The 14,712-nt window shown below is 40.8% G+C and overlaps 1 protein-coding gene across 4 annotated transcripts in view; it reads right to left on the reverse strand.

Annotated features, from left to right (window-relative positions):
• The window catches only part of rbms3 (RNA binding motif, single stranded interacting protein), a 308,492-nt gene extending 304,482 nt beyond the window's left edge, over positions 1-4,010 (reverse strand). For all 4 annotated transcript variants that reach the window (XR_009767246.1, XM_061664510.1, XM_061664511.1 and 1 more), the window contains exon 1: positions 2,854-4,010. Coding sequence is in view for 3 of the 4 variants with exons in the window: in XM_061664510.1 (XP_061520494.1) it covers positions 2,854-2,928 (75 nt within the window). In the remaining variant the exon portion in view is untranslated. The remainder of the gene's footprint in view (positions 1-2,853) is intronic.
• Positions 4,011-14,712: the final 10,702 nt, after the last annotated feature.

The following is a 14,712-nucleotide window of genomic DNA, read 5'->3' on the forward strand; positions in this document are numbered from 1 at the left end:
GAGTGGGAGCTGTTGCAACAGTGTAGAGGAAGGCGGAGTGGACGAGGGAGGAGTAAGAGAGCAGTGAAACAAGCGGAAGCGAGGGAGGGAAGGAGATTGAGGGGGGATACCCTGACTGAGAGGCCACCCTGATGAGCAGCTCTGAGATAGGGGAAGTGGGGAGGGAGGGAGAGGCAGATGATGGAAGGAGCAGCGGATGGAGAAGGAAGGCATATGGCAGCAGCACAAATGTATTAAACTATAAATCAGAAGGGAGTGCTGGTGAACTGCCAGGTGGGGCTGCAGCCAGGTCCCCCCTGCTGGAAGCTCACCGTTCACCAGTACCTAGTACCATTCTTGTTCTTATTACCTCCTTTAATACAATTTGTATTTTCTGTTCATTACTACATGTTTTACATTTTATTTATGTTTTGGGGGATTAGGGATGGGCGTAATCATCGATTTATTGATCGTTAAGAAATTGTGTGAAATTTAGGGATAGGAAAAATAGGGCTAAGGAGACGTCTATTCTTGGATGAATCCCGATGCTGATCTAAATGATTCAGAATTGATTAAAACATTTCAATAATTGATTCTTTAAAAAAGGGCGCTGTAGTGAAACTCTGCAACAGAACTATGCCATATTATATACCAGCATTCTATTTATGATACAAAAAGGTAATATCCCTAAACCGTACGAGTACATGCGTGCATGTGCTCTCACATGAATAAACTGACAGTAAACCCACAACATGAGCAGCAGCATGTCAGCATCAGCTAATGATTTTAAATTATTAAATTATGCAATTATTTGATATGCAGTGCTAACAAAGCAAAGGGGCATCCATGATGGTTTAGAACTTCACTCGCCTGACTTCTGTGCAGGCAGCTTGGTTTCAGTTCCCACTCAATATGTTTTTTTTTTTTTTCTACACGGGTCATGTAAGTGACCAGCCACGGGTCCAAGGTGTACTATAGTTTGAAATTTGCCAGAAGTCAGTTAGGTTAGATGCCAGCTCTCTTGGACCCTGATCAGGATAAGCGGTATCGAAAGCAGATGCATAACAACGGGGTGTATCATTTAAAAAAAAAAAAAAAAAAGTCATAACAACGTATGGGAACCATTGTGCCAACATAATCCATCTTAGTGAAAAATTCTCACTTATATCCTCCATACATTCTCTTCCGCTTGTCTGAGGTTGGGTTGCAGAGGCAGCAGCTGAAGCAGTGAAGCTCAGACTTCCCTCTTCACAAGCCACTTTGTCCAGCTCTTCCGGGGGGGATCCTGAGGCATTCCTGGGCCAGCCAGGAGACATAGTCTCTGCAGCATGTTCTGGGCCTCCTCAACAGGAGATGTCCAACGCTCGTTCTCATTAGGGTAAATTTGTGCAAATACAAACTCTTGCTATGATTGAGACATCATATGCATGCAGCTCCTCCTCGCAAGCACAATGAATACACATTTAAGTCTGTGTAAAACACGATGTTGTGAAAAACCCAAAATGGCTAAACTAGAAACCATGATGACATTTATTTCAAGTTTGGTCAGTCAGTGGCTATGAGGAAGGTGACCACGTCACACGTCAGTAATGTCACATCATGGAGTAAGCGTCTCAGCTCTCTGTGACGTGAACCTGGACGCACCGGACTGAAGAGTCCGGTCCCTTTTTTTACGGATATGATAGATGTGTGATTTGACTTGTTGTGATAAGACTATGTAGGTCATAACTAGTTTGAGATGAAAGAAGAGCAACAAGACATCAGCCATGGTAATACAGCCGAACAGACCACGGCTAAAACTCAACTCCTTTTGGCAGGATTGTTCTTCAACACTGGCAAGAAAAGAGGAGTGAATGAAACATTTATTTCCCTCAAAGGTCGATCAAGGATCTCATCAAATGTCCCTCCCCAATTGTGAGTGACGCTAACATCCAAAGATAGAACACTTTCCAAGACAAAATAAGAACAAGCGAGCAAGAAAAAGAATCTACCAAGCTATATTTATTTGACACGTTCCAGTTTTGGACACATTTAGGTCATTCAACAAAGAATATGGATGTTCAAAGCCATAGTTCCATTATGCACTCATTGAGGGATTCTAAAATATCATAACCACAAAATTAAAAAAAAGACATTCTGTCCTGAAATAGCAAAGTACAGCATAACAGCAGCAAAACTGCAAACATTTCTACGCGGTGCAAGCACAATCATGAAACTACAAACTGGTATTCATAGTAACTAGTGTCCGATCATGGTCTTCAATTTTAAGGGCACTGGTACATACTACAACAACAGTACAACTCAAACCTAAGCACCTTTCCATACACCTCGACTAGGCCAGAACCAATCCTTCCACCAGCACCCAAAACTTGATTATCTTCTTGTCAGATAGAAGTACAATGAGACATGTCCTATTTAGTGGCTCAGAATTCTTTATTTACATGTAATTAAAGGCCTTACTAGTAAATCAGCTGGGGTCCCAACTGTTAGATAATCGCCAAGTGCAAAAGCTTGTTGTTCTATTCATATCTGCTGTCCTCTTGGTGGGTAGATGAGCAATGAATGAAGGTTATTTGGTTGCTCCCAGTAAAAAAATTTTGAAGGCTGGCCAAACAGATCACAGCGATCAGCCTTGATCCCTGACACTCACTGATATAGACATCCAAACTCCAACAAGGTACCTGTCCCATGAAACCATCACAACCAAGGCCAGCTATCAATCACGTGCCATCTCCACTCAAGGATGAGAGGAGGTTGAAGTGGGAGCGTGGAGAAGGGGATAAGGTGAGGGTTTGAGGGTGGGTGGGAGTTAGACAGGGTAGGGGTGTGGGAATTAGACGAGCATGCTCAAGGAATGTGAGAGGAGTGGCGTACCTTAGTCTGGAGATAATTGGGGTAGTAGTAGGTGTACTGAGGGTACATTGGCTGCTGCTCCAATCGCTTGCCCATGTAGCTGGAATCCTTAGCACTGAGGCAGGGAATGGTGACACAGGGGGAGGGAGCTGCTCAGTCGCAAACAGTGACAGTGGAGGAGTGGATAGCTTGTAGGAATCCTTTCTTCCTTGTCCACACTGCTGTCACTAGTGGGTCCACAAGAGGGAAGCCAATGTCTGTGTGCTGCACAACAGCTGGGAAACGGATGGCAAATGTCTTAATGTGCTCCGTAAAAGGCAGACTGTCCCTCAGTCTCTCGTTCCTGGATGGATGGAAATACTCCCTCAAGTTCTTGATCCAAGAGTGGCACGCTCTTCCACCGCGAGTATTGGATAAGGTGTGATCAGGGAGAGATAAATGATGGATAGGAAAGAGAAGTTGCGAAGAGAAGCAAGCGGTCCTGTGAAGGTTTGGTGAATGGGAGAGGAACAGGAGGAAAAAGAGAGGAGGGAAAGGAATGGCAAAGGAAAACAGGGAAAGGAGGTATGGGTTCCCTTCTCTATTCGAGCTATTTCACTTTTGCCTTGGCTTTAATGGTCCTCCCTCTCATGCACACACTGATTCTGATGCGCTCTCTCTCTCTCTCTCTCTCGTACACACACGCTCTCTCTCCTCTCTGTAGTCTGATCCAACGGTGTCTTGTATGACAGAGGGGAGATATCCTCAGCACCGATTGCCGACAGATGCACTTTGTGCACAGAACAGACCACACGAAGATGCAAGCACAGACACGGACTGTCCTCTGACTTGCAATACAAGAAAAGCACAAAGGAATTGTTCCAGTTTCCTAAGGATGCAGAAATGAGTATTAAAAATCCACTAATTGGTTAGTCCAGTCCACTCGGTTTCATGTACAAGTGGATAAAAGTAGTGACTGTGCCCCTTGCGGCTCGAAGAGAAAGAGCCCCTCGTCTGCGTTCCTCCCTCTTCCTGCTCTGGAAATATATGTTCCTTATTTCCTCCTTTCTGCTCTCTCACTTGTCTAAGCAGCCTGCCTCGTTCTCTTCGCCTCTGTCACACAGTTGCTCTCTCATTCCCTCGCATACGCTTTCTCGATCACTCACCTCTCTCTCTCTCTCTCTCTCTCTTCCCTTCTCTTCCACACTGACAGGGCGGTAAAAGGGGGCTCGTCCGAGGCTTGCAAGCACAGTGCCGCCTCTTTTTTCAGCCCAGCTGGTAGGAGGGTCTTAAAGCAGCCAAGCAGACGCAGACCATTGGGCTGCAGCGTTTCCACAACCTGGGAGTATGCATGGGAGAGGAGGAGAGGGTTTGGAAAGTGAGAGGCAGATGGCAACAGAGCGAGCAGTCGATTCCCCCTACTGGATGCAAGTGAACCTACCGCCTGGAACTAAAAGTAATATTTTACAATAAGTTAAATTGCCTACGCTTTTGGCTCAGGTGGTAGCCTCATCTCCCAACTACAAAGTTGCAGGTTTTGCAAGCTAAATCCTCTCGAAATTGGCAACAAAACATGTCATCATGTGTAATGCACAAAATACAACTTTTTGTATTTTTTTTTTGAGAATACTTTTAGAATAATCCCATCAAAATTCAAGGATTATTTCTACAGAACAAATCAATACCAGTACAGGAATCTCAGTAATCAAAACAACAACAGGGGAAAGGCCATCCTTTACAGACATATAGAAGAAAATACAACTTACTGTTGGGCCACTTTTATTTGTACGGGAGAGATGAGGCGGGTATTGATTCTGGTTTACCAGATTAACAGCATCAGGCTCAACTGGATACAAACTCATTTGGAGAAAAGCAGACAGAGCAGAACAAAGGGTAACAAAGACAAAATGAAAAGAAAATATGATCTATTTAGAGTCTGACCTTAAAACGCCACCTCAGAAAGGCATCTTTTTCATTACGTTTAAGACTTTGACTCATGAAGTACAAAATGCTGTCTCTCTCTAATAAAGTCACTTTACAAGTCAATCGGATGCGGTATATGCGCAACCTACATCCGAATTCGGCAAAACAGGTGAAAGCACTTTCACAACACAGCTTTGGTGAAATGGCAAAGGGGACTGTGGCAAAGCACTTTAAATGTCTCCAATTTATTTTTTAAACACAAGATATCACCAAAGAGCCACCAAAGATGACAATATCTGATTGTTAGGCTTCGTTCGTGTTATTATCCATCCATCCATCCATTATCTGAGCCGTTTCTCCCCACAAGGGTCGCGGGAGCGCTGGAGCCTATCCCAGCTATCATCGGGCAGGAGGCGGGGTACAACCTGATCTGGTTGCCAGCCAGTCGCAGGGCACATATAAACAAACAACCATTCGCACTCACATTCACACCTACGGGCAATTTAGAGTCTTTAATCCACCTACCATGCATGTTTTTGGGATGTGGGAGGAAAACCGGAGTGCCCGGAGAAAACCCACGCAGGCACGGGGAGAACATGCAAACTCCACACAGGCGGGGCCAGGGATTGAACCCCGGTCCTCAGAACTGTGAGGGAGACGCTATAACCAGTCGGCCACCGTGCCGCCTCGTGTTATCATATTTGTATGAATAAATTATATACATGTATTTAACACCAGCCTTAAATATTTTTTGTTTCTTTTAGCAAGTTTGGGTTCAAATCATCATGTCACCAAGCCGTTGTTTCGCTAGTTATTGCAGCATACACCGGAAGACTGCTAACCTGTTGTCCTGGTCAAGTGATATTCTGCATACAGCCGATTGAATAATAAAAATAATAATAAATAAATAAAAAGATATGAACAACAATTGAGATGGTAGTTATGCCCCATCAAGTTTAATAATATATAGAATACAATTCCATGACATTCCTGGTGATATGCTCCATTCAAGACGAAGAAGTATCCTGCTAGGATATTACATCATATTCCCAGGACCTGTGGGAAGGGAATGTATTTTTCCGCAATCTCACAGTCCTTTCAAGTTTTGATAGGTCTCCCACATTTAGTGCATGTCCCGTTTACCATAATTGTGTGGGGGTTGCCCGGTTGACTTCGTATTCATTGATTAGTGTTTCGGCTGGGGGTTGGATGCAGCGTTATTGAGGTGGTTGTTTGGAACGGTTACATCACGTCGGGTGTTTTGTGTGTGCGGGTTTTGGCTTGGCTTCCTGTTTAGAGCTTGTGGCCTTTTGTTTTAAGGGTTACGTGCAGGGGCTCGGCATTTTGGCACGGGGGTGGGGCTTCGCACAGCGGTGGTGATTTATTATTATTATTTTTTTAAATGGATGGGGCCGTGTGCTGTGGAGTGCTGGTTCCATTCATGATTTTCAACAGTGGGGCGCGGGGTTGGTGTTTGCGGTGCGGTGGGGCAGCGTTTGTGTGGGTTTTGTCCCAGTTCATTGTGGTGTGGGGTTGCTGCGGTAGGGTTTTGGCTCAGAGCTTTCTTTTTTCCCCTCTGTCGTCGGTGATTGTGTTGGTTTGGGGACTGGGGTGGGCAGTGGCGACCGTCGGTGCGTCCGGCCGTTTGCCTTGTTGGCTGTCTCAGTGTTGGCATGGACATATTTTGTGGTTTTGTTCGCCAGGTTGACTGGAAGTTGGCTTCGCTGGAGCTCCGTGCGGTGTGGGCTGGGGCTCGGGACGCGTCAGGTGATGCACGTCGTGGAGGCCTCCTTTGCATGCTATGGTCTTGTTCCGGGTGTTGCGCTGGGGTGGCCGGTGATTGATTTTGGCGGGGTTAGGGCGCGCTTTTGTTCGCCGCTGCCGCCGTTGGGCGCAGGCGCGTCTTCATGCGTGCTCTTCTTTGTTGGTTTTCGCCGCTTCTTCTTCGGGGTGGGTGGGCTGTGGACGTCGGGGCTGTGGTGGGGGCCGGGTATTTTTGGGTTTGGGCGGTTGTCACGATTCTTGATGCACAACCCTACTCACGACGGGTGCTTAACTTGGGCTCGCTTCGGCGGGCTATGACCGGTTGGCCCCTGCGTTGGGCCCTGTTGGGGGCTGGGGCCCCCATGCTCTCCGGGGGTGATGGGGGCGGAGGTCCGGTGCCTGTGCCCCTCCCCTTGGGACTGGTCGGGGCGCTTCAGTTGGGTTTGGGACCTCCAATGGTGGTTGGTGGCATCCCCCTGATTGGGTCCCCTGCTGGACGGGCTTGTTGACTCGGCCTTGGGGGGGCCTCACCCTTCCTCGATGTGCCGGCTCAGCAACTCTGTACACCAGTTGACTAACATGCATGTGATATGGTGTTCATTCACTAATAAGTTTGATAGAAACACTATAGACTTTAATTACTTGTGCTGGAATCACTAATAACAACACAGGTTATACTAGCATATCAACTCACAGCTTCTTACAGGTGTACACGGGGTGTGTGTCTCCCCCCCCCGTCCCCCAAACTACAAATAATTGTTGTAAATTGTTGTAAATGTTGTTGTTACTTGTGTTGAAATATCTAGACTTTCTCACTATTGCTCTGCTCTGGTTCTCACCCCTAGTCCCCTTGTTCACTCTGTCCCTCTTGTATGTTCCCTAAAACCCTTTTCTGTCCGGCTGAATTTTCAATGAACATCAGAATAATTAAAAAATTAAAAAAATAAGCAGGGGGAGTATTTCAAACTCCCCTGTTTCAGCACAAAGGTATACAGATTCAGTATTGTGCAAGGCCATGCAGCTGAACAGGACAGGTTTAAAAAAATAATAATAATACAATTAAAACAAAAATGGAAATTCAGGGATGTCTCATTATACAGATACTGGACAGTTACATCATGAATATTTATAAGTTGAAACATTAAGAATTCAGGGCAGGGATTTGAGACTTGACTCTTGAAATAGAAGAACTTGACCTGTGGCCCAAAAACACAAAACTAGAAACTATCTGGAGGACTGGCTGTCTTGAATGGTCCATCCTTACCCATAAGGTTATGTTTTACAGTATGGAGAGGCATTTTTTGCTGAATAACTTGAGAGTAGTGATACAAACCAACCACAGTGAATAGATGTCCTCTTCACTTTCAGAGCAAATAAGAACAACTATTTTTGTTGTGGTGCTCATCAAAACACTTTGTCTGAAAATCGGTCAACAGCTTGGTAGTGTAGTTAGTGCTGAGTTATGAAGTCACCATGAAATATTTGTCGTATGATCAATTAAACAATAAATCTAACAAAAACAGACAACATATGGCACTGTATTAATTCATGACTTAACTGTTGTAAACTATATTAAAACAAATAATGACTTCCATTGCTGTCAAACTGCAACCAAACCAAAATAGCCCTATATGGAGTATGTTGGCAGTAAGAAAAAAAAAAAAGCAACAGTTATGCAAAAATAAACAACAACCAAAAAAACATACCAAAGATAATATAAAAGAACAAAGGAATATGTATTATTTCAGCCTAACTTAGTGTGTCAAAGCACTTTGTTTGATATTATTCAGTATTCAGGGATGCATTACAGGACACGACATCCTTTATTATCATACACTCAGCATACAACAGCAGGTATTGTGTTAATATCCTGAATCTCCATTGTTTCATTTGACTGGCTGCAAGGTTGTGTCTCGGGTGTTTCCCAGAAATTAACAGATGTATGAAGTTTGAAGGAAGGGTGGTCTAGCAACAAGGAAAGGGTGGTGGGAGAGGGTGCAGCCAGAATATAAGGTGGACGGAGCTACAGTACGTAGTTTTGGGAAACAGCAGGACTTCAGGAATTCCTTGAGGGGGGGGTATTTTATTTCCAGCCAAACCCCCGTGAGATTGATTTACTATACATGCTTGAGTCAGACCTACAGACATAACATGACCAAAAAGCTTCAATATTTTCTCTCTGCCCATGACTGTAGGAGAAGTGAATATGGCTGTTGGAATGATAAAGGTATTCTGATGAAAGACGATCTAGTTCGCCTCTCCTCCTCCATCAAGGTAAACGAGGACATGCTACTAGAACATTGACCTTTTTCGTCTTGATTAAGCAGATTAGACTGAGCTTGGGTTTTGAATTAAAGGAGATCTAGTATACATAATGATTACAGCACATTAGTAAATGTTAATAGTCATTCCAATGAGGAACAAACTGACGAACAGGCATTTCTTGCATGTGACTCATACAACAGATAGTGGAGACAGTGAAACCTTAGTATTACAACAAAATGTAGTAGATGCTTATGTTATTGCAATATAATCTTATATACACACTGTGTATATATATATATATATATATATATATATATATATATATATATATATATATATATATAAATGACTATTAACATTAACAACAACATAACATTAACATTTACTAATGTGCTGTAATCATTATGTATACTAGATCTCTTAATTCATATAATATATATATATATATATATATATACATATATATATACATATACACACACACACACACACACACATACACTCTCTCTCACACACACACACAATCATTAACTGAGGCAGACACGGTGGAACAAATAAGGCAAGTAGTGAAACTCATTTACTGAACACACGAAGGCAACATTGTTGCTACCTTACCATTACAGAAGAAACTAACAAGTAATAACGAATGGCATTTTACTGACTATCAATTAACTAGTGAAAATAAGGCATTGCTTTAATCTGTGGTCAAACTGAACAAAATGGCTTTACATAAGTGATGGTAGCCAAAAGCTAATATTTTAATAACATCTTACTTTTTAAGGCATTCAAGGCAATCAAGCATTATTTGCAATTCTCAATGAGACTTGTGTACCTGTGATGTATTTTGGCCCACTTCAGTGGCAAACTGCTCTAGCTGTCTCAGCCTTGAAGGCGTTCTTGTCCAGACTGCATGTTTCAGCTCCTTTTACAGAAGTCCTTTCAGATTTAAGATCAAGGTTCGTAGAAGGTCACTTCAAAATACAATAGTATTTTACTTTTTAATATCTATGCTGTGAATGATAGCTATGATCTTAATTTATTGCAGTTCTTACCCATTTATCCTGAGAGTAAATTGGGACGCTTATTGTTCAAACAAAAGACAGCCTGCCACTAGTAGACACAGTGTTGAGTTATTTGAAAATTTTCCTGTCTTAGACTTACCGTAATTTCTCATGTATAATGCACATTTTTCAATAGTGCGAATTATACATAGGTATAGGGGAAAATGGAAGAACAACTCACATTATATAAATGTATGACGCCATCTAGAAGGTTATAAAAAAGCTGTTCACTTTCATTCCAATATGCCACCGTCCCCTGGAGGTTATGAAAACGGTGTAGCCTACACTTTCATTCTAATATGACAGGGGTACATATGACTGCATATATGTACAATTGTGCTCATAAGTTTACATACACAGGTAGAATTTGTGAATTATTATTATTATTTATTGTTTTTAATATAAATACGACTGATGACTAATCAACAACCATCATTAATTTCTTTATGGTTATATTTTGTTTAATGATAATGCTTTTCTGAAATGCTTGACAGTTTAATTTGAATCCCATTAAAATAAAATTAAATGTGATTTGCCTGGTCTGTCATGGTTTCTCTAAAGAATTGTACAGATCTTACAAATTCTGCCTGGGTAATCAAACATATGAGCACAACTGTTTGCTTTCTCATTTACTAAATAAAAGTAGGAATGTGAATTTCAAAATAAGAGTAAGTAAATAAAAACAAAGTATCACGTGTTCAAATAAAGTGCTTAACTTGAGAATAATTATTTGAAAAACTAACAAAATACAGATAATACTTTTATGCTGTTTTGATCATATGGGTAGGAGCAAAATTATGCATTGTAAAAATGCATTACACATAGGTAGAAGGGTTTTCCAGAATTTTGAGGTCAACTTTGGGAGTGCGTATTATACATGGGTGCGCATTATACACGAGAAATTACGGTAATGCTAAAAAGGCCAACGATAGTAATGATGTGGGTGATAAACTCAGAGAGCATCTTTTCTTTATTTGAACTAGTTTGTCAGATGTTGAATACAGTTGACAGTGTCAGGTTGACAACCTTGAAACAAAAAAAATGAATGAAACTTACGTAATTACAATATTAAAATATGTTCCTAAACATATTAAATAACTGAGATTTTGCGTAGGCATTCATGTACCATTAACATTAAAATGTAAAATGAGTGTATTAATATGTCAAATGAGTGACTATAGTTTATAGTTCACAGTGCTCATTTGTCTTCAAAGGGCTGTTTCATTCTCCATTCCCGTATTGTAATTACGAATTTGATTATGTAATTAATGTCTGAAACCAAGACAATTAGCAATTTACAGTATATTTAGTCAATTGATTTGGAATAAAGTAAAGACATTTTTCATTTTGAAGCATTGGGATAACCTATGCACACGCATACGTGTCTTGAAGCAATGGAACAAACATTGTGTGCACTACTTGGCAGCAACCAACACAGGCACTGTTGATTCAGACTCATCTAGGGTTTGCAGTAGAAAACAGAGGGATTGATCCACGCAGACCTTCGTTATGGTAACTGGTCCTGTGACATTATTCTGCTCGGACAACACTGGAATCGAAAATTAATGGTTAATTTCCCCAGAGTGAAGGAAATTTGTCACATGGCCATCTGTAATAGAGACCTATCATTTTGTCTATAACCACTCGAAAGAAAAAATGTGAATTTATGTGAGTTCTTCTTAATCATAGCACAAACGAGTGATCATCACATTGATTCATTCACAAATCACTATTTCTGTAAGAGTATAATTTGTGATATAGTTGACATATGGGTGGGGAGCATAACCTTTTTTTTCCTTCTTTGTCATTTTTGATGAGCTCTTCACTTGCATTGGCACTTCATCCACCACTTCAGACTGATTGTGGACCACTAGCCCTGCATGGAGACACTTTATAAACACCAGGCAGATTTCCAGTGAGTCATTAAGGTCTATCACAACACAGAGGAGAGCCATGCAGGGCCTAATGGGGGAGGAAATATGAAACCAGACATGCATGGCTACAAATGACTTAGAGTGCCCATCACTACCCAATGAGGGGAGAGCAACAGACCCGGAAAGAGTAAACTGTTAACACTCTGACTCAATTCCAAATGGAGGTTGCTGTGTCACCCCAGTGACTAATTTCCTAATTAACATGTTCCAAAGTTGAGTTTCTGCTGGGAAAAGAGATACTTATGTAACTGGGAAATGCAGAAATGCACGTGTGCATGTCTTTTTTGTTTGTTTGTTTGTTTTTATGTGAAACTACACTTGAAGCCATTGTGTGAGTGTGTCTCTCAAAGCTTACTGGAGGATTGAAGTATATATATATATATTTTTTTTAATTTTATTATTATTTATTTATTTTTTTAAATGGAGAACACTGATACTTGGGATGTACATTTCAGTAAGAATCAAACCAGAATTTGTGTGGGGCGTTTTTGCCAATTCCTGCACAACACAATCTGCTGATATCCATACAGAAGAGAATGGCAATATAAAGCAAAGATGCTGATGTGTTCATAGTGATGATATTTTTGACGTTACAAAACTATTGTTTTGGAAAGTAGTACTGGAAACCCGTCAAGATCTTCTGATCCTCATCCTATGCACGCATACATAAATATCACGACTTATTCTTGAACAATGACATATTTTCTTCAATAATTTGGGATTTATTTCACTTTCCTTTCAGTGTGGCCTAAATACTCTCTTAGGCAAGCAATCCAATGTTTTTAATACACAGTAAATTAAAAGGGAAAAAAAAGTCATGGACTTCATAATAAAAGAGCAAACACTGCAGAGACATGACGAGTTCAAGCAAGGCCTCATCAAAGTACTCGTATAGTCTATGATGTGCATTTTGTTTTTTTCATTGCGCATTGTCCTAGATCTTTAAGTTCCTGTCAGTTTGTGCTACTTTTTCTGCCTTCATTAATATATTTGCAGATATCAAAATATTGGGGTCTGCTTTTGATCTCAAATAATTTCTAGCATAAACAGTGTGAGAATATTTATAGGAATGTTCACTGAACTGAGTCAGTCTGCCAAAAATCTGCGGAAGGTAATGAATTCCAAGAGCCATGTTCAAATTAGAGGCCCTTGAAACAATAGTAAATATTTTTGGGGAGGAAAACTATTAAATGCACAGAACCCAAAATGTGAACAAAAAAAAAAAAATGTGAACATGAAGGTAATACATGTAAAGTCACATTTTTTAAAATGGCAGTTTTTATGCACGCAAAAGGCAGTTTTTACGCATGCCACAAAGCTGACGTCCAGTCAGGTCTGGTCTCCTCAAGATTAAAATGTGTTTACTGAGATTGTAACAATTAAAACTTTGATAAATAGCATTAGCAGTGCCCCAAAAAATATGTTTTGATAAATAAAAGTGATACAAAAATCCACACAGTAATGTAATGCATGACTCCTAACAATGTTTGCATACAAAAATTGTTGGGAAGGGAGAATACCAATTGACTGTACCTGTCTACTTAAGGAGTGCTATGCCTATTAGGTATAGCTGCTACAAGAGCATCAATTGAAATCTTACATGAAACAACAAACCTCATTGATGGTATTAAAACTGTATCTCACATTGTAAAACACTCTGCAACATATCCGCATCGGGCTTCAACATGAGGAGATTTTCTATCCCGCTTGTGAGCCTATTTCAGCTGACCTTTGTGTGAGTGCTGCAGTTTACTTTGGACACAAAACAACCATTCACACTCACATTTACACCAATTTAAAAGTTTCCAATTAAACTCCATTAAACCAATTAAACAAACGATCTAGCAGATGGCTAGCGTGTTTTTGAAATGCGGGAGGAAGCCGGAGAAAGCGCACGCAAGTGCGAGAAGAACATGCAAACTCCAAACTGCAGGGTCAGAGCTGAGTTTCAAATTCAGAACCTCTCAACTGAGAGGCAGACCTGCTAACAACGACAGTGCAATGCTGCCCAGGCTACAATGCAGATGTTTTATGAATGTAAATTGTTTACCTCAAAACAATCTTTGACTTCATGTTAAAAAACATCTCGTTGCATTAAAATAAAAAGGGGTTACAATGTCCTATAGCTTTTTTGACTATAAATTTTTGCCATTGTTGAAAACTAACTTTTTGAGCTCTAAAAAGTCTGGGATTTATTTTCAAGTTGCAATTTCTTTCAACCTTCTTTAGCATGAGTTTACCAAGATCACTCAAAAACTATAGAACCACTTTCAGTGTAACAGTGGTGGGGTGACAAATTCACAAAGGCTTACATCTTGCCGTTACGATACACTGGCATTGGGGCCAAGCGGGACAGTGACCAAACAGATCGAGCAGATGGAACTGGTGTGGAGCAACAGGACCTTTGTTATGTACTAGCTGTTATGATTTTTCGAAAGAGACAGACGTTTATGATTTTTCTGGGTCTCGACAAGTGCGACTGCACAAATAGTAATACACTTGTATGGTTTGTGATTATGTTAAGCAACTGGTTAATTGTTGGTATCTTTTTCATTGTGAAACTACATTTAAGATTATGTACTTGTCACACGCTGGTTATACTGTTACAGCACGGAGTAAAATGTGTGTCCTTTCTATGCGATGGTACTGAAATGACTTTGAAGTTACAACCCCAATTGCAATGAAGTTGGGACGTTGTGTTAAACAAATAAAAACAGTATACAATGATTTGCAAATCATGTTCAACCTATATTTAATTGAGTACACCACATATTTAATGTTCAAACTGATAAACTTTGTTTTAGCAAATAATCATTAACTTAGAATTTTATGGCTACAACACATTCCAAAAAAGCTGGGACAGGGTCATGTTTACCACTGTGTTACATTACCTTTTCTTTTCACAACATTCACTAAACGTTTGGGAACTGAGGACACTAATTGTTGAAGCTTTG

This window comes from Phycodurus eques, chromosome 20 (genome assembly GCF_024500275.1).
Source record: "Phycodurus eques isolate BA_2022a chromosome 20, UOR_Pequ_1.1, whole genome shotgun sequence".
NCBI lineage: Eukaryota > Metazoa > Chordata > Actinopteri > Syngnathiformes > Syngnathidae > Phycodurus > Phycodurus eques.